Genomic DNA, 22,386 nt, shown 5'->3' with positions numbered 1-22,386 from the left:
ATAATGCAATAAGCTTCAATCTGCAATTTGAGAGGGAGAGGGTACAGTCGGAAGTGACAGTACTTCTGTTGAATAAAGGGAACTATGGAGCTATGAGGGAGGAGCTGGCCAAAGTTCAATTGTGCAATACCTTAGCAGGGATGACCGTGGAGGAACAATGGCGGATATTTCTGTGTATAATGCAGAAGTTGCAGGATCAGTTCATTCCTAAAAGGAAGAAAGATCCCAGGAGGAGGCATGGGCGGCTGTGGCTGATGAGGGAAGTAAAGAAACATATAAAGTTAAAAGAGAAAAAGTATAACATAGCTAAGATAAGTGGAAAAACTGAGGACTGGAAAGCTTTTAAAGAGCAACAGAGGATTACTAAGAAGGAAATACGCAGAGGAAAAATGAGATATGAAGGTTAATCTTTACCCAGAGAGTGGTGGAGGCATGGAATGCGCTGCCTGTGGGAGTGGTAGAGTCAGAATCTTTGGTGACCTTTAAACGGCAATTGGATAGGTACATGGATGGGTGCTTAAGCTAGGACAAATGTTCGGCACAACATCATGGGCCAAAGGGCCTGTTCTGTGCTGTACTGTTCTATGTTCTATGTCCCAATCCCATATTCTTAAACATGCCCTGAGTTCATCAGCCTTACCTATAAGACTCCTTGTTCTTAGTTCTTCAGAGTTACTATATACTCTGATTCTCTCTTGAATTTCTTTTGTAACTGACATGCTCTCTTCACATTCAGAACCTTCCCCAACAAACCTTCTATCTACACTGCTACTTCGAATTCCTCCACTCCCCCTTCAATTAGTATAGAGTCTCCTTTAATGGAACGAGCAAATTTCGCTACTAAAATATTGGTCCCATTTTGGTTCAGGTTAGCTCATCCTTTTCTATCCCGAAAGACATTCCAATTGTCCAAAAACCTGAATCCTGAACAATACACCAGCTCTTCAGCCATTGATTTAGCTCCTTAATCATTTTATTACTTTTCTCGTTTGAGTTTAGCATTGGGTATAAATCAGAGATTATTACTTTTAAGGTTCTATGTTTTAATCTTCTACCTAACCTCTTAAATTCAGTCTGTACTGTTTTAATCTTTTCCCTAAACATTCCCTACCAATGCGTACAATCATTTCTGGCTTCTCAGTTTCAGCGTTAGCAATATGTTTGAAACGTTTAGAGACGCTCTAAATCCTGGTACCACAAAATCAACAAACTACCCAAATTTATACAGCCACAGAATCTTCTATCTATGCCGACAGGAATTTTCCCTATAAGAATAATTCTACTAAATTTTGTCAAATGCTGCCCAAAATAAGAATCATTCCATGTACACAATAACTGACTGCCCCTTCCATTTTCCTCTGAGAGACAATTCCCTTCAACAGTTCCAAAAACTGAATATCTATTTATTTGATAGAGGAATAGCCAACAGAGACTTTTGAACAATCTTCTTATCTTGCCCAACTGTCACCCATCTCTTTGACTGATCGTGCTTTTCTAAACCTATTAGCCATCTCATTTTGTACTTCACGTTTCCAAAATAACATTAAACCTAAAAAAAGAAACTTTCAATAACACCTGATATGTAAAATAAACTACCTTTCATTACCTATAGAAAATAATGTTGCAATGGAAAAATTTTAAAAAATACATATCAAACATATAAAACATGAATAAAATCAACTGCTCAGCTGATTAAATGAATAAAAACTGATTCCTCTTCAATAAATTCCTCGAAGCAAAGAAAATATTCTCCAGTTTGACCACGTGTAGAACTCCCCAAAATGAAAACACAATTTATTTTTAAAAAACTGCTTAGTTTTTCAAAACAAACTTCTGCAATGTAAAAATAAAGCCCTTTAAAACACAGATAATATTTTTAACTTCTAAATTTAGAATTTAAAAATCCCCAGCCATTATCTGTCACCCCTGAAAAACCCGTTTAAAACAGAAGTCCGTCTGAAAAGTATTCACAATTTTTTTTGTTTTGTTTCTTGGAATGTTAATGAAACAAAATTCAAGACTGAAAACTATAGGCTGGTGAGTCTGACGTGAATTGTGGCTAAGTTGTTGGAGGTGATTCTGAGACAGGATTTGCATGCATTTAGAAAGACAAGGATTCATTAAGAATAGTCAGCATGGCTTTGTGGTGGGAAATACTGTCTCATAAACTTGATTGAGTTTCTGAGGATGTGACCAAGAAGATAGATGAAAGCAGAGCCACTGATATTGTCTACATGGATTTTGGCAAGGCCTTTGCTAAGGTTCTGCATGTTGACTGGTTAGTAAAGTTAGATCACATGGAATTCAGGGACAGCTTGCCAATGGACTGAAATGGAGGCCAGTAAATAATCATCCTTCAGTTACACGTGCACAGTTCATGCACTATGACCGGCTACCTTAGAGCCAGTTGCTAGAATGAGGAGAATTTCTGAGACTACTGTTCATATTTTTTTTCTTTTCTTTTTCTTATTTTAATCTACCCCCTCACCACCGCCTAACAGCGGTAGTGCTTGTATTTTCTGCCAACACCCATGTTGTGTGTGTGCAAGTGTGAGTCACAGTGAAAAACAAATGCGTAAATCTTTATTTATTTTCCACCACCACGAAGAAAGGAAACAGAGGCTACTGTTTATATCTGTCAGCCCACGCTATCTGATTAGTGCAGGTTAACAAACCTAATCAGGGTTCTCATCCTCAATGGGATCCACCTCGCCCTCGTTCCAATCACTACAGATACAAACATGGCTTAACAGTAGGCGACAGAGGGTAGTGGTGGAGGATTGTTTTTCAGACTGGAGGCCTGTGGCCAGCAGTGTTCCACAGGTTTTTTAGATTAGATTAGATTACATTACATTACATTAGATTACATTACAGTGTGGAAACAGGCCCTTCGGCCCAACGCGAGGCAACAGTGCTAACCACTGTGCCACCGTGCCGCCCATTTAGAAAGGTGGATCTACTGGTGGATCTACTGTTGTTTGTCACTTATATAAGTTATTTGGATGATAACATAGGAAGCATAGGAACAGTTTGTCAATGACACCAAAATTGGTGGTATAACAAACAATGAAGAGGTTATCTAATGTACAAAGTGATCTTGATCAATTGGGCCAATGGGCTGATGAGTGGCAGATTGAGTTCAATTGAGACAAATGCGACATGTTTCATTTTGGTAAGATGAACGAGGTTAGACTTACACAGTTAATGATAGCGCCGTGGGTAGTGTTGTCGAACAGAGAGACCTAGGGGTTTTAGGTGCATAGTTCCTTGAAAGTTGCATCACTGATAGACAGGTGGTAAAGAAAGTGTTTGGCAGGTTTGTCTTCACTGCTCAGACCTGAATATAGAGTTGGGATGTCATGATGAGATTGTAAGGACGTTGGTGAGGCCAATTTTGGAATAATGTGTATGGTTCTCATCGCCCTGCTATGGGAAGGATATCATGAAATTGGAGAGGGTGCAGAAAAGATTTACAAGGATGTAACCAGGACTGGGGGGTTTGAGTTATAGGGAAAGACTGGATAGGCTGGGATTTCTTTCACTGGAGCATAGGAAGTTTAGGTTTGACCTTATAAAGGTTTATAAAGTATGAAGAACATAAGTATCCTCACATAAGGGAGGATAAGCAGATGCTAGTAATTCAGGGAATGGAAAGAGACAGGGCAAATAATTGCCAGCAATGTCTTGTATGTGCCCAACACAATCTGGGAAAACCAATCAATGTGACATCAGCCCTGGCTAAAGGGACCTTGGGAACAGTTGCAAGTAGCTTTCACACCAAGTCAAGGAAAGACTCATTATTTGGTCATTATTGACCAATTTATGAGGTGGCAACAAACCTATTCCACATGCTACTATCTAGCCACAACTGTTGTTCCAGTAATGATAATCCCTAGATGGAGAATTCCATCACAGATGGATTCTGATCAAGGAACATATTTTATAAGACGAGTGATTCAGGAAGTTTATAAATTACCGGGGATTGATCAAAACTTCTACATCCCCCATCAGCCCTGCAACTCAGGCATGGAGGAGAGGATGAATAGGACATTAAAGAGAAAACTTAGCTAAAGTCATCCAGGAGAAATCGCAGATCTGTGGCCTAATGTCCTACAAGAACTCTGGGCAACACCCAGTAAAATGACCAAACTAACTCCATGCAAGTTAATAACAAGAACGGTAATGAGATTACCTAGGGATGTGGGAGTGATAGTGAGGTAGTTGGACCTTTGAGAGGGAGAGAGATATGATGCTTCATATATTATGCACAATTACTCATAGGCAATAAATGTTGGCCTCGCCAGCATTCTTGAACTCTATGGAAGAATGAAAAATACAAAACAAACTTAGGGCTCTGGTTCATAAAGTACATCATTGTGAAGCCATTTGTGGTGTTCAGAGGTGATGAAATATTTGTACATTTTGCAAAAGGCTAGTTTAGGTCAAAGTTCAGGAAAGTTTCTATTGCAACAGAGAGTAATGAGTCCTCAGGAAAGATGGCTGAAGATTGACACACTTGATTAACTTAAGAGAGAGCCACACACTGTTGTAGGAAGATGGTACATTAGTACTCTGGAAGCTCTATAAACCATGTAAAGGAGAATTGTAAAGGAATTAATTGAGAAAGCAACTTGGGGTCAATATAGGGTTGATGTGTTGGGTGATACTAGTGCTACAGTCAGTTTTGAACTATGAACTAAAACTGGTTTAACTGCATTAGATGCAGATTAAAAGATTATCTAATCACAGCATATATGAAGAGAAGTAAGTGCAGATGAGCGAGATTATAATCTGCAGACACTCCAAAGGAAAGTTAATGCTTTCATTAAATGGGTTAATGGAAGGTGGTTAATGTAACACGTGATGTTGGAGCCACACAACCTGGATCACACCGACCAGAAGCAAAATTTAAATCTGTACCCAATAGAGTAGGTAACACAGTTATGCTTATTCTTAGTTAAAAAAAAAATTGGAAATATTCAGTAGTTCAGGCTGCATCAATGGAGAGGACATTTCAGGCCTGTGGCCTTACATCAGAACTTTTCAGCTGTTCTCTCCAGAGATGTTTTCTGACTTGCTGAGGTTGCCAGCCTTATCTACTGTATATACTCGTGTACAGATCAATCTCACATATAAACAGATCTCTTATTTAAGGCCAAAAAATCTTGTATTTTCCATGTATCATATCGTATAAGTTGACCCTACAATATCATATTAAATCGCATTCATTCATTTAGATTGGTATATCTACCCAACACTCTTTGTTTAAGGTATCACATCTCCATTCATTCATAACTCTACTTACCATACTAACTTTACTACAGAACATTTTGATTCATTCATTCATGCATTCAAACCGGTACTAAGTCAATCGGTACTTATTGCACTTTGTTCACTATACATCCAAAAGTTAATATCGTTAAGAAGAGCAGCATGAATCTCAGCCCCTAAAAACTTGTGCCTGCGTATTAGTCGACCCCCTAATTTCAGCTTTCAAAAGCCATCTTCAAAATTGGACCTGTACATGAGTATATATGGTATTTCAGATTTCTGGTATCTTGAATATTTTGTTTTTGTGTTCATTTATTCCTATACACCATGAAAAATCTGATTGTATTGATTTCATCCTTTTCAATAAAGTCATCACACTGACAATATACACTCTTCTTTGGTTGCTCACCCACTTTATGTACACATTTTCTCCAGTCAATACCTGCAGTGGCTCCACTAACTCCAAAGTATGCTTCAGGTAAATTAGGTTTGTGATCTTGGATTCAGCTGCCTGTACCTGTTAAGTAAACTCAAGATATTTTGTAATTGCCATCAACAATTAGAACTAACAATCCCTAACTTAAAGGAATGTAAACGTCTGAGTCAAATATGCTTGAAAAACATATCTAATAACGTATACTTTAAAGCTCTAGAGGGCAGCATGGCATGGATCCATATTAGATAGCTGATATAATAAACCTTTTTAAGGCCAGTTAGCTCAGTGAACTAACATGTGGGTCAGAAAATATGTCATGGGCACTCTGTGATTCATGGTTTGGCAAATAATCACAGGAGCTACTTTCTGACAGAAAAGTGAAAAAGGTCTGAATGTGTTATAAACTTTATTAGAACTACACATAATTTTAAAAATTCTCAAACGGCATAGAGAAAGTAACATAAGAAACATACAGTGTCTTGCTTTGGAATCTGCACTAGGACAGATAGGAGCTGATCAGTATCCAAGAACCGTGAAATTACTGCAGAGATAAAACACAAGGATACAGTTTATGTAAACATATATTTAACAATGCAATCAAGTCATATTAAACTCAGACTGATATCAGGAGAGCAGTCTCTAGATTGTTTGAAGGGGTAACATGCTGTGGATAAAGAGGAGCCTGCAGACATACCACACTTGGATTTCCAGAAGGCATTTAATAAGCTGCCAAATCACAAGTTCTTGCAGAAAATAAAAGCTCATCAAGTAGCGGCTAACATAGTAGAATGGATAGCTGGCAGGAAACAGTTATCTGATTAGCAAGATATGATGACTGGAGCCCCACAAGGGTTATGTGCTGGAGCTTCAATGATTTACAATTAACATCAATGACTTCGATGAGGAGTGTAAAGTCATGGTACGTGAATGGTGAAGAAGACATAAGAAATTTGCAGATGAATATAGATAGGTTGAAACATTTCAGAGGAGGTTGACTAGATGATACCTGAAATCAGCAGACAGGTTAGACAGGCTGGGTTTGATTCCACTGGTGCTCAGAACAGTATGAGGTGATTTGATTAAAAGAGTACATTACTAAATGTTGGATGTGGAAAGGGTGGGTGGAATGTTACAGAGGCCTGAATGATGTGGGCTATGTTAAGAACTGTGGGAAAATTGTGCAAGAGATCCAGTGAGCTCCAGTGGCCTGGGTTCAATTCCAGCCTCGGGCAACTGTCTGTGTGGAGTTTGCACATTCTCCCCATGTCTACGTGGGTTTCTTCCGGGTACTTCGATTTCCTCCCACAATCCAAAGATGTGCAGATTAGGTGGACTGGCCATGATAAAGTGTCCCATAGTAACCAGGCATATGCAGACTATGTGGATTAGCCATGGGAAATGCAGAGTTACAGAGATAAGGTAGGGGGTTGGGTCTGGGTGGGATGCTGTTCAGAGGGTTGGTGTGGACTCGATGGACCAAATGGCCTGTTTCCACTTTGTAGGGATTCTGTGATTCCCATTCAACAATGGGAACAATTTGATGCATGTTTTAACTAAGCTCCAGGCATCGGAGCAAGATTTTCATTAGGATGAACAGTGCTTCAGCCAGAGATACCAATTCATTGTCATGCTATTTAGCGCAGACACAAAAGGAACTTTGTCTTGTTTTTCTGCAGTTCTCAAGCAACTTAAGGGAGATAACTTTTGCTCAGGGTGGTCCAACACAAGTCAAGGACAGCCTTGGATACCAGACTAGGGGCTTCAACACAATCAACTACTTGGCATGGTTTCAGTCAGGATCATCTCACCCTAAGGAAGAGAAAATTCATGTCAGGCAGCCCACAACCTGTCTTGACTCATTCTTGTCTATAGTGGGGCTGTTTCACTCCTGGATAAGAGAGAAAGGAGACATTAGGGGAGATGAAAGTAAGTGGCATAGCTGTTACTGTTGGTGCAAGTAGTGTGGGGTTCAGAGCAATTGAATAGGCAGCACAATGGGCATACAGCACAATGGGCATACAAGACTAGATTAGATTATATTACTTACAGTATGGAAACAGGCTCTTCGGCCCAACAAGTCCACACTGACCCGCCGAAGCACGACCCACCCAGACCCATTCCCCTACGTTTACCCCTTCACCTAACACTACGGGCAATTTAGCATGGCCAATTCATCTAACCTGCACATTTTTGGACTGTGGGAGGAAACCGGAGCACCCGGAGGAAACCCACGCAGAGAATGTGCAAACTTCACAGTCAGTCGCCTGAGGTGGGAATTGAACCCGGGTTTCGGGCGATGTGAGGCAGCAGTGCTAACCACTGTGCCGCCCTAATGGTGTCAGAGGGTGAACTCATGAGAGCAAGTGAGGTAAGTTGTTGCAGACAATAGTAAGAGGGTTAGAGCATGAGTCTTGGTGGAAGGTGGGTACAGTAGCAAAGATGGAGTGAATGTGAGGTATTGGAGAGAAGGTGGTGGCCCTTACATTGGTGGAGTGGAGTGACTTTTTCTATATTGCTATGCATTCCCCCAGAAGGCTCAGACTGCACTGACTGAGATGACTCAGGCCAGGTGCTTGGTTTAGTGTTGTAGTCTCCATGCCAGTCTCGCTTCTACACCTTCCCATCCAGTAGCACCTCCAGCTGCCTGTCTGCAAAGTGGGGTTCCGATTTTCTCTCATGCAGGGCAGATCCAGACTGACAGAGCTTGATCAGGTGCAGAAGCACTGGTGCTGTGAATTCTGATCCATTGTGGGATATCCTGGCAATGGACAGTTGCTCTGATTATGGCAAGTAGTGGAATGGAGATAAAATCAGACAAGAGGTTGCCAGTGAAGGTGGATCGATAGTTAATGAGGCAGGGTTGGTAAGATGCGGCAAGAAAACTTGCTAAGTCCCTTAGAGAGAAATCCTTCACGAAAACTCAATGAAATTGATACTTCGCTAATTTTCTGGGTTGGACTCATGGATATGATATACCTGGGCAATTTTACACATTGTGAGGTAGATGTTGTAGCTGGACTGGAATAGCTTGGCCAAAGGCACTGCTAATTCTGGAGTCAAGTCTTCATTGCTGGAACACTGTTGGCATCCATAGCCTTTGCAGCATCCAATGCTTTCATCTATTTCTTGAGAAAATGTGGACTGAATCAAATTAGCTACAGACTGGCATCTGTGAAGATGTGTGGGTCAGCACTTTGGGCTGAAGGTGGATGTAAATGTTTCTTTTGCATCAATGTGGTGGACTTCCTCATCACTGAGGATTAGAATACTTGTGGAATCTCCTTCTCCAATGAGTTTATAGAATCATAAAATCACCATAGTGCAGAAAGAGACCATTTGGCCCATCACATCTGCACCAATTCTCTGAAAAACATCCCATCCAGACCACGTAATCCTGCATGTGGTTTTCTACCATGGCTAACCCATCTAACTTGTACATCAATGGACACCATGGGGCAATTTTTAGCATTGCCAATCCACCTAATCTGCGCATCTTTGGAGGAAACCCACACAGACATGGGGAGAACATGCAAACTCCCCACAGACAGTTGCCTGGAATCAAATCCGGTCCCTGGAGCTGTGAGGCAGAAATGCCAAAGCACTGTTCTACTGTTTAATTGCTCATCATAATTCATTACTAGATGAGGCAGGACTGTAGAGTTTAAATCTGACCCATTGGCTGTGGAATCATTTGATTTTATCTATCCAGTTTATCAGGGTTTATCATTTTCCCTTAAATGCATTTTTAGCTGTTTATCTCAGCTACTCCCTATATTAGTGAATTCTACATTCTCCTGTGAAAAAAAAATCTCTTGAATTTCCTACTGGATTTATTAGAGGTGACCTTATACTTTTGGCACCAAGTTCTACTCCTCACGAAAGCAGAAATAATGTTTTTTTTCTATCTCAACTCTTTCGTAATCTTATTGCAATATACCTAATATTGCCAGAAAACAACAAGCAGACTGACCGGACTGAAGGCTGAAGAAGAGATCCTCATCCTCCAGGAGTTCTTGGACACAGTCCAATCTTGTGTTAATGGTCTCCACATCAACCAGGGGCTCCAAGATGTTTGAGCGAAGTCTGCGACTCCCTCCAGCTGTCTTTGTGTAGTTCAGGACGCCATATAGCGTATGATTATTTCTACAAAATAAAGCCACAGACAAACAAATAAATCATGACTCAATAAAGCAACTGTCAGGAACAGGAGGAGGCCATTCAGCCCCCTAGCCTGAGACTATTCTCCCTTTTATTAATGCACAGAGCAGTACTTTGGAGACTATGTGGCAATTTTTGTGAGGTTTGGCAGCCATACTGTGGGAAGATGAATGCAGTAGGGCGAACGTTTCAAGTCAATGATTTACTCCTTCATCAGAACAAGAAGGTGATAGATACGAAAGCAAGTTGTGAGGAGGATACAGTGATGTATCATTTATGTGTCATTTATATATGTTTATAATTTTTCAGAGTTTGAGTTTTAACCTAGTGATATACAGATTTGGTTTACTTGTGTAAAGGGGTTTGATGATTTTTTTTTTCAGAACCATGATTTTAAACCAGTATGTGTCAAAGAGCTGATGACTGGAGGCCTTCAGGTGGATTAATGGAGACTTTCTTATATTGTGGGGTTTTAAGACAGGAGAAGTTTTTCATTAGCTTAGCTGAAGCTAAAATAAGTAAGTTTTCTTCTCATTTAATCAGAAGCAGTTCAAAAGAAGCCTGACTGAAATCAGAGGCAAGAAGGTAGTTGGTTTACTCAGATGCTTCCTGACCGGGACGTGTTGTCTTATGAGCAAAGATTAAACAGATTGGAACTCTACTCACTGAAGTTTAGAATGAGAAGTGATCTCACTGAAACATAAAGGATTCTTAAATACTGAGAGGATGTTTCCCTTTTGGGAGAATTTAGGACCACAGCCTCAGAATAAAGGAGTGTCAATTTAAGACTGAGATGAGGAGGAATTTCTTCTCTCAGAGAGTTGTCAGTCTTTGGAACTCATAGAACATAGAACATAGAAAAATACAGCGCAGTACAGGCCTTTTGGCCCTCGATGTTGCGCCGATCCAAGCCCACCTAACCTACACTAGCCCACTATCCTCCATATGCCTATCCAATGCCCGTTTAAATGCCCATAAAGAGGGAGAGTCCACCACTGCTACTGGCAGGGCATTCCATGAACTCACGACTCGCTGAGTAAAGAATCTACCCCTAACATCTGTCCTATACCTACCACCCCTTAATTTAAAGCTATGCCCACTCCTTGCCACAGAGTGCTGTAGAGACAGAGTTCTTGTGTATGTTTAAACTGAGATAGATTCTTGATCAGTTGGAGAATCAAGCGCTACAGGGAAAGGGGCAAGGAAGTGGAATGAGGACTGTTGGATCAGCCAAGTATCAAGGAATGTTGGACCAGCAGGCTCGAGTGGCTGGAAGGTATGCTCCTGGCTCTATTTCTTATAGTCTTAATACATTCTCCTAGAAACAGAGATTGTTGAAGACGGTTAAGGGAATAGGTTTCCTCAATGTAAAGGTTGTTGTTTATGAAAACATCCAGACGAGAGATATTTCATTGTAAATCTGCAAAAACTTTTAATGGAAGACTGAGAAAATCTTGGTAGCTTGAGTGCTCGTGGGAAAAAAAGCATCGCAGCTTATGAGACTGGAACAGTTAAATGAAACATGCAGATCTGGTAGTGAAGGAAAATTACCTCAAGTTTTGAATAACTAGAACGTTTTTAGATTGATTCACTCATGGAACATGGGTGTTGCTGGCTAGCTGGCATTTATTGCCTGTCCATTGTTGCCCTGTGAGAAGGTGGGAGTCAGCTGCCTTTCTGAGCCATTGCAGCCCATGGACAGTAAGGAGACCCACAATGCTATTAGGGAGGGAATTCCAGGATTTTGACCCAGTGACAGTAAAGAAGAATGACACATTTCTAAATCAGGATGGTGACTGGCTTGGAGACACTTGCAGGTGGTGGTGTTCTGATGTATCTGCTGTCCTGGTCCTTCTAGATGGAAGTGGCTCTGGATTTGGAAGGGGCTAAGGATCTTTCATGAATTTTTGCAGTGTATTTTGTAGATATACACACTATCACTACTAAATGTCGATGGTGAACAAAGTGGGTGCAGTGCCAATCAAGTGTGCTGCTTTGTCCTGGATGATGTGAAGCTTTTTGAGTGCTACTGGAGCTGTACTTTTACAGTAAAGTGGGGAGTACTCCATCACACCTGTGCCATGTAGATCATGGACAGGGTTTAGGGAGTCAAGAGTTGATTTATTCAATGCAGTATTCCGAGCCTCTGAGCTACTCGTGCAGTCACTGTGTTTATATAGAATCCCTACTATTTGGAAAGAGGCCCTTTAGCCCAACATGTCCAACACCATCCCCCGAAGAGCATCCCACCAAAAAACATCTCCCTACCTTGTCCCTGCAACCCCCACGGCTAATCGCCAAACCTACACATCCCCAGACAATGGACAATTTAGCATGGCTAATGGCTAATCCATCTAACCTGCACATCTTTGGACAGAGAAAGGAAACCACAGCACCTGGAGGAAACCCTTGCAGACATGGGAGAATGTACAAACTCCACATAGACATTTGCCCAAAGCTGGAAATGAACCCAAGCCCCCTGTGCTGTGAGGCAGCAGTGCTAAGCACTGAGCTACCGTGCCACCCCAGGTGGTGCGTCCAGATGAGTTGCTGGTCAATGGTAACCTCCAGGATATTGAGAGTGGCGGATTCAATGATGGTAACACACTGAATAATTAAAGGTTGTGGTCATAATGTCTCTTAGTGTTGCTTGCTGGAAGAAGTCCGGCTCTGAATTGATGAGATGGGCTTCAAACACTGTGGCACATCTGGGAGGAGGAGAGTTCCCTGGAAGCTTTGTTTCAGGATACAGTCGCATCTGGTAGATTAATTATTTCAAATTTGGTAAGTAGGGTGTCACTGCAAGTGAGGCAGGTCGAGGGATTCTGCATTCAGGAACAGAGGAGCCTCAGCTCTTGACCTTGTCCAACAGGTACGAGGTATTTGCTCCCTGTGTGAATGAGGAAAAGGGCTGCAGGGAGAATGAATCAATTGACCACTGCACCATGGGACGGGAGGCCATTTAAGAAGCAGGAGCAAAAAGACAAGTGGTAGTTGTAAGGGATTCTATAATTAGGGGGATAGATAGTATCCTTTGTAAGCAGGATCGAGAGTCCTGCATGGTGTGTCGCTTGCCCGCTGCCAGGGTAAGGAATGTCTCTGACCAGCTTGAAAAAAGATTGGAGAGGGAGGGGGAGGATCCAGTTGTTGTAGTCCATGCCAGAACAAACAATATCGGCAAAACTAGGAAAGAGGACTTGTTCAGGGATTATCAGGAGCTAGGAACAAAATTAATGAACAGGTCCTGAAGGGTTATAATCTCCGGATTGCTGCCTAAACCATGTGCAAATTGGCATAGGGACACGAGAATAAGGGAAGTAAACACATGGCCAGAAGAGTGATGTGGGAAACAGGGGTTCCTTTTCATGGGGCACTGACATCAGAATTCGAACAAGAGGGATCTGTACTGCTGGGGCGGTCTCCACCTGAACCGAGCTGAGACCAATGTTCCAGCGAGAAAAATAAATGGGCTGGTCAAGAGGACTTTAAACTAGGAAGTGCGGGGGAGGAAAGGGGTAAAACATCCCCCAGTGGGAAACAAAGCAGCAGGTTAACATCTGTAGGGCTGGATTCAAATGCATGGTAAAATATGAAAGAAATGACAGGGAAAGAGAACTTAGGAGAGGTTATTAAAGTCTCTAGCATTGACACAAATAGGACAGGGTGTTTGGAAGGGGTTCACAATCAAACTTCAAGCACACTGGACAAACAAATGACAATGAGAAGAGGGCCTGTTAATACAGGTCTGATGGTATTATATCTGAATGTACACAGTATAAGGAATAAAGTAAATGAGCTTGTGGCACAGATCGAAATTGGCAGGATTGACATGGTGGGCATCATAGAGATGTGGCTGCAAGGCGATCAGAATTGAGAGCTGAATATCCAAGGGTTAACATTTTATCAAAAAGATAGACAGGTGGGCTGAGGGGTTGGGGTGATCTTATTAGTAAGAAATTGAATTAAATCAATAGTAAGCAATAAAGTAGGATCAGATGATGTAGAATTTGTGTGGGAAGAATTGAGGAACCGAAATGGTAAAAGAAATCTACAGTAGGAGTTATGCACAGGCCTCCAAACAGTAGTCAGGAACTGGGCGCAAGAGACGCTAGGAGATAGAAAAGGAGCATAAGAAAGGCAAAGTTACAGTAATCATGGGGGATTTCAATATGCAGGTGGATTGAGGACATCAGGTTGGTAGGGATTGTAAGAAAAGGAATTTGTGGAATGTGTATGAGATGGCTTTTTGAAGCAGCTTGTGGTGGAGCTCATGAGGGGACAGGCAATACTAGATTTAAAACACAGAACAGGCCCTTCAGCCCTCAATGTTGTGCTGAGCTTTTATCCTTCTCTAAGATCTGACTAACCGACATATCCTTCATTGTACTGTCTTCCGTGCGCCTAACCAAGAGTTGCTTAAATGTCCCTCATATATCTGACTCTGCACCCTCTCTAAAGCTTCCCCATCCTTCCTATAATAAGACAACTAGAACTGAACACAATATTCCATACGTGGTCTAACCAGGGCTTTACAGACCTGCAACATAACCTCTCAGCTTTTAAACTTAATCCCCCTGCTAATGAAAGCCAACCCACCATAGACCTTCTTAACAACCCTATCAACTTGGATGGCAACTTTGAGGGATGGATTCCAAGATCCCTCTGTTCCTCCACACTGCCAAGAATCCTGCCTTTAACTCTGTATTCTGCATTCAAATTTGACCTTCCAAAGTGAATGACTTTACACTTTTCCAGGTTGAACTCCATCTGCCATTTATCAGCCCAGTTCTGCATCCTGTCAATGTCCCGTTGCAACCTACAACAGCCCTCCACACTATCTACAACTCCACCAATCTTTGTGTCAATGGCAAACGTACTAACTCACCCTTTCACTTCATCATCCAAGTCATTTCTAAAATTCGCGAAGAGCAGAGGTCCCAGAACCAATCCCTACAGAACACCACCAGTTACCGAGCTCCAGGCTGAATACTTCCCATCTACCACCACCCTCTGTCTTCTATGGGCCAGCCAATTCTGTATCCAGACAGCCATATTTCCCTGTTTCTCATGCCTCCTTACTTTCTGAATGAAACTACCATGGAGAACCTTATCAAACACCTTGCTAAAATCTGTGTACCTTCATCAATGTCTTTTGTCACATCCTCAAAGAATTCAGCTCAGTTTGTAAGACATGACCTGCCCCTCACAAAGCCATGCTGACAGGTTTTCCAAATAATCATAAATCCTGAGTCTCATAATCCTCATCAATACTTTGCCCATCACTGACGTAAGACTGACAGGTCTGTTATTCCCAGGATTATCCCTATTCCCTTTCGTGAACAAGGCAATAACATTTGCCACCTTCCAATCATCTGGCACTATTCCAGTGGACAATGAAGATGCAAAGATCATTGCCAAAGGCGCAGCAATCTCTTCCCTCGCTTCCTGTGGTAACTTATGGTATATCCTGTCTGGCCAAGAGGATTTATCTATCCTCATGTTTTTTCAAAATTTTCAGCACATCCTCCTTCCGAACATCAACCTGTTCTAGCATATCAGTCTGTTTCATGCTGTCCTCAGAAATGTCAAGGTCCCTCTCAGTAGTGAATACTGAAGCAAAGTATTCATTAAGGACCTCCCCTACCTCCTCCGACTCCAGGCGCAAGTTCCCTCCACTATCCCTGATAGGCCCTACCCTCACTCTGAACATCCTCTTGTTCCTCACTTAAGTGCTGAACACCTTAGGGTTTTCCCTAATCCTATTCGCTAAAGCTTTTTTATGCCCCCTTCTAGATCTCCTAAGTCCATTCTTCAGTTCTTTCCTGGCTACCTTGTAACCCTCTAAAGCCCTATCCGATCTTTGCATCCTCAACCTTAAGTAAGCTTCCTGCTTCCTCTTGACTAGATATTGCACATCCCTAGTCACCCAAGGTTCTTTCAAACTACCATCCCTTCCTTGTCTCAGTGGGACTAACCTGTCTAACACTATCAGCTAGAGCTTCCTAAAGAACCCCCATATTTCTGTCCCCAATTTAGGTGCCCCAGTTCCTGCCAAATAGCATTGTAATTTACCCTCCCCCAATTAAATATTTTCCCATACTGTCTGCTCCTATCCCTCTCCATGAGTGTAGTAAAGGTCAAGGAGTTGTGATCACTGTCACTGAAATGCTCTCCCACCAAGAGATCTGACACCTGGCATGGTTCTTTGCCAAGCACCAAATCCATATGGCCTCCCCTCTCGTTGGCCTATTCATATATTATGTCAGGAACCCTTCCTAGTCACACCTGTCAAAAAATGCTCCATCCAAACTTTTTGAACGAAAGAGGTTCCAATCAAAGCTAGGGAAGTTAAAGTCACCCAAAACAGGGTGTTCTTTCTGCACTTTTCCAAAAATGCTCCATCCAAACTTTTTGAACGAAAGAGGTTCCAATCAAAATTAGGGAAGTTAAAATCAGCCAAAGTCACCCGTGGGCGGCACGGTGGCACAGTGGTTAGCACTGCTGCCTCACAGCGCTAGAGACCTGGGTTCAATTCCCGCCTCAGGCGACTGACTGTGTGGAGTTTGCACATTCTCCCTGTGTCTGCGTGGGTTTCCTCTGGGTGCTCCGGTTTCCTCCCACAGTCCAAAAATGTGCAGGTCAGGTGAATTGGCCATGCTAAATTGCCCGTAGTGTTAGGTGCAGGGGTAAATGTAGGGGATTGGGTCTGGGTGGGTTGCGCTTCGGCGGGTCAGTGTGGACTTGTTGGGCCGAAGGGCCTGTTTCCACACTTAAGTAATCTAAAAACAGGGTGTTACTTCTGCACCTTTCCAAAATCTGTCTCCCAATCTGCTCCTCCATGTCTCTGTTGCTACTGGGGGGCCTGTAGAAAACTCCCAATAAAATGACTGCTCCTTTCCTGTATCTGACTTCCCCCCATAGTCTCTCTGTTGACAAACCCTCTTTAATGACATCCTTTTCTGCAGCTGTGACACTATCCCTGATTAGCAATAACACTCCTCCACCTCTTTTACTTAACACCCCCTCTCCCCCACCGCGCCCACAGCCAATTCTTTTTGAACCATCTAAACCTTGGAACATCCAACAACTATTCCTGCCCCCTGTGATATCCAAGTCTCCATAATGACCATAACACATAGTTCCAAGTATGTGGAACCCATACTCTGAGTTGGTCATCTTATTCCTGATACTTCTTGCATTAAAAAAGACACACTTCAACCCATCACACTGACTTTAGTGTTGTGTGATGTGGAAAACTTGATAAGGGGAGCTGAAGGTGAAGGAACCCTTAGGAAGCAGTGATCATAATAGGATTGGAGACTTAGACATCACAGGGGGCAGGAATGGTTGTTGGATATTCCAAGGTTTATATGGTTCAAAAGGAATTTGGTGGGGGGGGGGGGGGGGGGTTAAATAAAAGGTGGAGGAATGCAATTTGAGAGGGAGAAAATAGAATCACAGTTAACAATATTACTGCTGAATAAAGGCAACTACAGAGGCATGAGGGAGGAGCTGGGCAGAATTAACTGGGAGAGGAGCCCAGCAGGAAAGACAGCAGAACAGCAATGGCAGGAGTATCTGGGAGTAATTCAGGAGACATAGTAAGAATTCATTCCCAGGAAAAAGAAAAATGGTATAATGAGGATGAAGCAACCATGGCTGAGTAGGGAAGTCAGGGAAAGCATAAAAGCAGAAGCTGGAGATCAGAGTTGAGAGTGTGGTGCTGGTCAGGCAGCATGCGAGGAGAAGGAGAATCAACATTTTGGACATAAGCCCTTCATCAGGAATGAGGCTTGTGGCTTGTGCAGGTCCTAGGTCTACTTCACCGCCAAACCATTACCACCCAACACCTGGAGGAGGGATGCCTCATATTCTGCCTTGGGACACTGCGACCATACAGGATTTCAACAGCTTCCTCATTTACCCTCTCCCCACATAATCCCAGTCTCAAGCCTCCAACTCGGTACCGCCCTCCGGACCTGTCCATCTCTCCTCGAATGCTGCCTGACTTGCTGTGCTTTTCCAGCACCACACTCTCAACTCTGATCTCCAGCTTCTGCAGTCCTCACTTTCTCCAAAACATAAAAGCAAAAGAGAAAACATATAATGTGGCAAAGGGCGTGGGAAACCAGAGGATTGGGAAGCTTACAAAGAACACGGCGGCACAGTGGTTAGCACTGCTGCCTCTCAGCGCCAGAGACCTGGGTTCAATTCCCGCCTCAGGCGACTGACTGTGTGGAGTTTGCACGTTCTCGCCGTGTCTGCGTGGGTTTCCTCCGGGTGCTCCGGTTTCCTCCCACAGTCCAAAGATGTGCAGGTCAGGTAAATTGGCCATGCTAAATTGCCTGTAGTGTTAGGTAAGGGGTAAATGTAGGGGTATGGGTGGGTTGCGCTTCGGCGGGTCGGTGTGGACTTGTTGGGCCGAAGGGCCTGTTTCCACACTGTAAATAATCTAATCTAATCTAAACAACAAAGGGCAACAAAAAGCTCGCCAGTAATATAAGCTTTAATGAGGTCAGGAACTGAGTGGCCCTGGTAGAACTTGAACTGGGCGTCACTGAGCAGGTCATTACTAAACATTTGCTTCATAGCACTGATGATGACACCTTTCATCACTTTACTAATGACTGAGAGTAGACTGATGGGGTGGTAATGGGCCAAGGTAAATTTTATGTACCAGGCATACCTGGGCAGTTTTCCATATTGTCGGGTAGATGCCAGTGTTGTAGCTATAATGGAATAACTTGGCTAGTGGAGCAGCAAGTTCTGGAGCATAAACCTTCAGTACTCTTGCCAGGATGTAATCAGGGCCCAAAACGTTGCAGTATCCACTGCTTTCAACTGTTTCTTCATATTACATAGAGTGAATGGAATTGACTGAAAACTGGCAACTGTGACGCTGGGGATCACTGGATGAGGCTGAGATGGATCATCCACTCAGCACTTCTGGTTGAATATTATTATGACTGGTTCAGCCTTATCTTTTGCAGTAATGTACTGGGTTCTTCCATTATTGAGATTGGGAATATTTGCGGAGGCTACTCTTCCAGTGAGTTAACTGTCCACTAAATTCATGACTGGATATGGCAGGACTGCACAGCTTAGATCTGATCCATTGGTTGTGAGATCTGTTAGCTCGATCACTTGCTGTTTATACTATTGGGCATGCAAGTAGTCCTGTTTGGATGTGCTGGTCCATGAGGTTGCAGATTTTGCAGGAGTACAATTTTGCTGCTGTTGACTGATCACAGCCCATCATGGATTCCCAGTCTTGAGTTGCTAGATCTGTTTGAAGTCTGATTCATTTAGCACAGTGATAGTGCCATATAACATTACGACGGCCCTGGATGATATTTTTGCATCATCATTAGCCACGGGTGAGGTCCAGGAAGACTTGAGGGTAGTGAATGTTGTGTTATTGTTCAAGAAGGACTGCAAAGAAAAACCTGGGAACTATAGACCAGTAAGTGTTACATTTGTGGTGGGTAAGTTACTTGAGAAAATTCTGAGGGACAAGAAATACATGCATTTGGAATGGCAGGGCCTGATTAGGAGTAGTCAGCATTGCTTTGTGAGTGGGAGATCATGCCTCACAAATTTGTTAGAGTTCTTTGATGAAGTGACCAGGAAGGTTGATGAGGGCAGGATGGTAGACGTAGTCTATATGGATTTCAGTAAGGCCTTGATAAGGTTGCACATGGTACGCTGCTCTGGAAGGTTAGATTGCATGGAATCTAGGGCAAGCTGACAAATTGGATACACAATTGACTTAATGGTAGGAAACAGAGGGTAATAGTGGAAGTATGCTTGTCAGACTGGAGATCTATGACTGGTGGAGTGCCTCGGAGTCGGTGCTGGCCCCATTACTGTTTGTTATCTATACCAATGATTTGGATGAGAATGTACAAGATATGATTAGTAAGTTTGCTGATGACACTAAAATAGATGGTACTGTGGACAGTGAGGAAGGTTATCAGAAATTGCAGCAGGACCTTGATCAGCTGGGGAAGTGGGCCAAGAAATGGCAAATAGAGTTTAATATAGATAAGTGCGAGGTCTTGCATTTTGGAAAGTAAAATCAAGGTCGGAGTTTCATGGTGAACTCAAGGATTGTAGTGGAACAAAGAGGGTCTAGGCAAAAGGCAGGTAACTGTAGGCCAGTTAGCTTAACATCTGTAATCAGGGAAATGCCGGAGGCTATCATTAAAGAAAAATAGTGAGACATCTGGATGGGAAGTGTTCCATCATGCAGACACAGTATGGATTCAGGAAGGGAAGGTCATATTTGACAAACTTACTGGAGTTCTTTGAGGATGTAATGAGCGTAGTGAATGGAGGAAAACAGGCGGAAGTTATATACTTGAATTTCCAGAATGCATTCGATAAGGTTCCACATAAAAGACTCATGCATAAGAATGCATGGAGTTACAGGGAATGTACTAGCATGGATAGAGGACTGGTTAACTAATAGAAAACAGATAATTGGGATAAATTAGTGTTTCTGTAGTTGGAGATCAGTGGTGAGTGGGGTGCCAGAGGTTGCTCTTGGACCTGCAACTGTTCATGATGTATATAAATGATTTGGCAGAGTAGACTGAGTGTATTGTATCCAAGTTTGCCAATGACACTAAATTGAGTGGAAAAGCAGACTATGCAGAGAGTGTGGAGGGTCTGCAGAGAGATTTAGATAGGTTAAGTGAGTGGGCAAGGGTCTAGCAGATGGAGTACAATGCAGGTAAGTTTGTTGTTATCCACTTTGGAAATAAAAGTAGTAGGTCAGAGTATTATTTAAATGATGAAGGATTGCAGCATGCTGTTGTGCAGAGGGACTTAGGAGTATTCATACATAAATTGATTTGCTGTTGCAACAGGTAATCAGGAAGTCAAATGGAATATTGGCTTTCATTATTAGAGGGACTGAATTTAAGAGCAGGGAGGTTTTGCCTGCAATTGTCCAAAGTGTTGGTGAGGCTGTACCTGGAATATTGTGCGTAGTTCTGGTCTCCTTACTTGAGGAAGGATATATTGGCTTTGGCGGCAGTGCAGAGTAGGTTCACCAGATTGATTCCAAAGATGAGGGAATTACCCTATGAGGAGAGATTGAACCGCCTGGGAGTGTATTCGTGAGAATTTAGAAGAATGAGAGGGTATCTTATAGAAACATATAAAATTATGACAGGGATAGATAAGGTAGAGGCAGGCAAGTTGTTTCCACTGATGGGTGAGACTAGGACTGAGGGACATGGCCTCAAGGTTAGGGGGAGTAGATTTAGGACAGAGGTGAGGAGGATCTGCTTCTCCCAAAGAGTAATGAATCTATGGAATTCTTTGCCCAAGGAAGCAGTAGAGGCAGCTTCATTACATATATTCAAGACACAGTTGGATGGGTTTTTGAATGGTAGGGGAATTAAGGGTTATGGGGATAATGCAGATCAGAGGAGCTGAGACAATGGATAGATCAGACATGATCTCAATGAATGGCAGAGCAGGCTCAACAGACCAAATGGTCTACTCCTACTTCTATTACTATGAAACTATGAAATATGGAATGAGCTGCCAACGGAAGTGGTTGAGGTGGGTACACTAACAATATTCAAAAGGCATTTTGGACAAATACATGGATAAGAAAGGATTCAAAGGATATGGGCCAAGTGCAGGGAAATAGGATTAGTGTGGATGGACACTTTGGTCAGCATGGACCAGTTTGGGCCAAAGGGCCTGTCTCTGTACTATAGGACTCTATGACTCTTAACATGATGAAGGTACTCTCAATGTGAAGGCAGGATTTCATCTTCACAAGGACTGTTCAAGGACCTAATGATACTTCTACAGCTGGTAGACTGGTAAAGATGAGGTCAAGTATGTTTTTCCCTTCATTGCTTCCCTCACCACCTGCCACTTATCCACTCCAGCAGCTATAGAACCCTTGTCACCCTCAGTGCTTCCTCCAAATGTTGTTCAACGTGAAGGAGTACTGATTCATCAGCCGAGGGAAGATACTATGTGGTAATCAGCACGAGGATTCCTTGCCTGTATTTAACATGATGTCTTAAACTTCATGAAGTCCAGAGTCAATGTTGAGGACTCCCAGGGCAACTCCTTCCTGACTATATACCACTGTGCCACTGCCTCTGCTGGGTCTGTCCTGCAGTGGGACAGGACATATTGAGGGATGGTGATGGTTGTATGTGGGAGATTGTCTCCATGATTCCATGAGTATGACTATGTCAGGCTGTTGTTTAACTAGTCCAAATAGTTCATCTAGCTTCATTTCATTATTGAAACTTTGTAGCAATTTAGGGTGTAGGTTTGATATCCAGACGTTTCATTACCTGGCTAGGTAACATCATCAGTGGCGACCTCCAAGTGAAGTGAAGCTGTTGTCTCCTGCTTTCTATTTATATCTTTCTCCTGGATGGGGTTCCTGGGGTTTGTGATGATGTCAGTTCCTGTTCGTTTTCTGAGGGGTTGATAGATGGCATCTAGATCTATGTGTTTGTTTATGGCGTTATGGTTGGAAT

The 22,386-nt window shown here is 42.7% G+C and overlaps 1 protein-coding gene across 1 annotated transcript in view; it reads right to left on the bottom strand.

The window, feature by feature from the left end:
- Positions 1-22,386, bottom strand: part of msh4 (mutS homolog 4) — a 130,777-nt gene that overhangs the window by 63,261 nt on the left and 45,130 nt on the right. Inside the window, exons 7-9 of the mRNA XM_043700068.1 lie at positions 9,678-9,850; positions 6,181-6,248; positions 5,714-5,788 (exon numbers count right to left, since the gene is read on the bottom strand). Coding sequence (XP_043556003.1) covers positions 5,714-5,788; positions 6,181-6,248; positions 9,678-9,850 — 316 coding nt within the window. The remainder of the gene's footprint in view (positions 1-5,713; positions 5,789-6,180; positions 6,249-9,677; positions 9,851-22,386) is intronic.

The sequence above is a fragment of the Chiloscyllium plagiosum genome, chromosome 11 (assembly GCF_004010195.1).
Source record: "Chiloscyllium plagiosum isolate BGI_BamShark_2017 chromosome 11, ASM401019v2, whole genome shotgun sequence".
NCBI classification, from domain to species: domain Eukaryota; kingdom Metazoa; phylum Chordata; class Chondrichthyes; order Orectolobiformes; family Hemiscylliidae; genus Chiloscyllium; species Chiloscyllium plagiosum.
Note: the sequence above shows the minus strand (reverse complement) of the source record. Positions and strands in the feature narration are given on the sequence as shown.